The sequence below is a fragment of the Otolemur garnettii genome, unplaced genomic scaffold, assembly GCF_000181295.1.
Source record: "Otolemur garnettii isolate 467f Iridium unplaced genomic scaffold, OtoGar3 scaffold00128, whole genome shotgun sequence".
Lineage (NCBI taxonomy): Eukaryota > Metazoa > Chordata > Mammalia > Primates > Galagidae > Otolemur > Otolemur garnettii.
Window position 1 is genome coordinate 5,644,008 of NW_003852523.1, and position 1,479 is coordinate 5,645,486.

A 1,479-nucleotide genomic window follows, 5' to 3' on the forward strand; every position below is an offset into this window, starting at 1 on the left:
TTTTTTTTTTTTGAAGCTATTGTGAAGGGAATTGTGTCCTTGATTAGCTTCTCAACTCAGTTGTTGTTGGCATATTCAAAGGCTACTGATTTGTGGACATTGATTTTATATCCTGAGACATTACTGTATGACACTATTTTTTAAAAAATATAAACAGGCTGGATGCACAGGCTCACACCTATAATCCCAGCACTCTGGGAGGCCAAGGCAGATAGATTGCCTGAGGTCACGAGTTGGCAACCAGCCTGAGCAAGAGTCAGACCCCATCTCTAAAAATAGCTGAGCATTATGGTGGGCACATGTGGTCCCAGCTACTCGGCAGGCTGAGTAGCAGCACTAAGCCAGTTCTGAAGGGCTATCCTGTGTGTTAGCTCAGCCTCTCTGGCCCGGTGTGCCTGGGGTCTCTATGTTCTCAAGCTCGCCCTCTTGCATCCCTATGTGGTTCTGGCCAGGTGGAGGCTGCTTACTGGTGTCTGGGACAGGGGTTCTCACAGGTGTGTGATTAGGCTCTCCTGTCTCAGGCGGGCTGTCCAGGATGCGCTGAAGAGGGTGCTGGTTTTGTTTGGAGAGACACTGGAGACAGCCATTGCCCTGAAGAGCCAGATTGGTGAGCGTGTGGGGCTCTGCCTAGATGGTGCAGGCACCACAGGTCCAGGCCAGGCCCTGTGGGCAGGTGAGTATGCCAGGCTGCCCCACCCTGCCCCTGTGCCTGCAGCCACCTCCTGTGGGGCTCAGGGTCCCCAGGGTGGGGCTGCCATGTTGGGGAGTGTTCTTGGAGCCACCTTTGTCCTCTTGTTGATAGTGCAAGGGGGTCTAGGAGTGGTTCTAGCTCCTCGCTGCACAGAGAGCCAGTGGTTGAGACCAGGAGGATTGCTAAGGGAGAAAGGAATTATTAAAATATGGAGACATTTGTCAGGAGAAAGGAATTGTCGTCTCCCTAAGGCAGAGTGCAGGCTTCATGAGGAGGGGCCACGTTGCGGCAGGTGATGGGGGAGGGCGAGTCTTGGCCTTAGGAAGTCTCTCCAGAGGCCCCCGGAATCTCAATTTGTCATCCTGCAGAAGTTCCACCATTTCTGGGAAATAACTCAGAAAGGTGAAGTCATTAGTTGGATGTTTCAGGGTTCTGGCCATCAAGCCCTGCTGGCCTGAGACTCAATACCAGGCAAGGGAGAGAGTCATCAGACTGTGTGTCCTGCCAGCCTGTTCACAGGAATGGCAAGTAGTAGCACTAAGCCCACCCTGAGAAGGCCGAGGACTGTCCCTGTGGATTTACCAGGCCCAGCGCGCTGCTGTGCTTTGCACAGGAAATGCCGCAGTTCCTGGGAGAGTTGTCGTTCTTGGTCAGTGTGAGTTTGCATGTCGTTGTGGTGCACAGCTTGAGCAGAGTATGTGGGGTCTGTTTGCTCCTTTGGCAGCTCTAGCAGTTGAAGAGACGTGGTCTGACGCAGTCCTGCCTGATGTGGATGGAACCTTGTCTGA

At 53.2% G+C, this 1,479-nt stretch overlaps 1 protein-coding gene across 1 annotated transcript in view; it reads left to right on the forward strand.

Moving 5' to 3' along the window:
- Nucleotides 1–1,479, forward strand: part of PCNT (pericentrin) — a 133,034-nt gene that overhangs the window by 75,905 nt on the left and 55,650 nt on the right. Inside the window, 3 exon segments of the mRNA XM_023518087.1 lie at nucleotides 522–673; nucleotides 1,416–1,477; nucleotide 1,479. The exon segment at nucleotide 1,479 is cut by the window's right edge and continues 194 nt beyond it. Coding sequence (XP_023373855.1) covers nucleotides 522–673; nucleotides 1,416–1,477; nucleotide 1,479 — 215 coding nt within the window.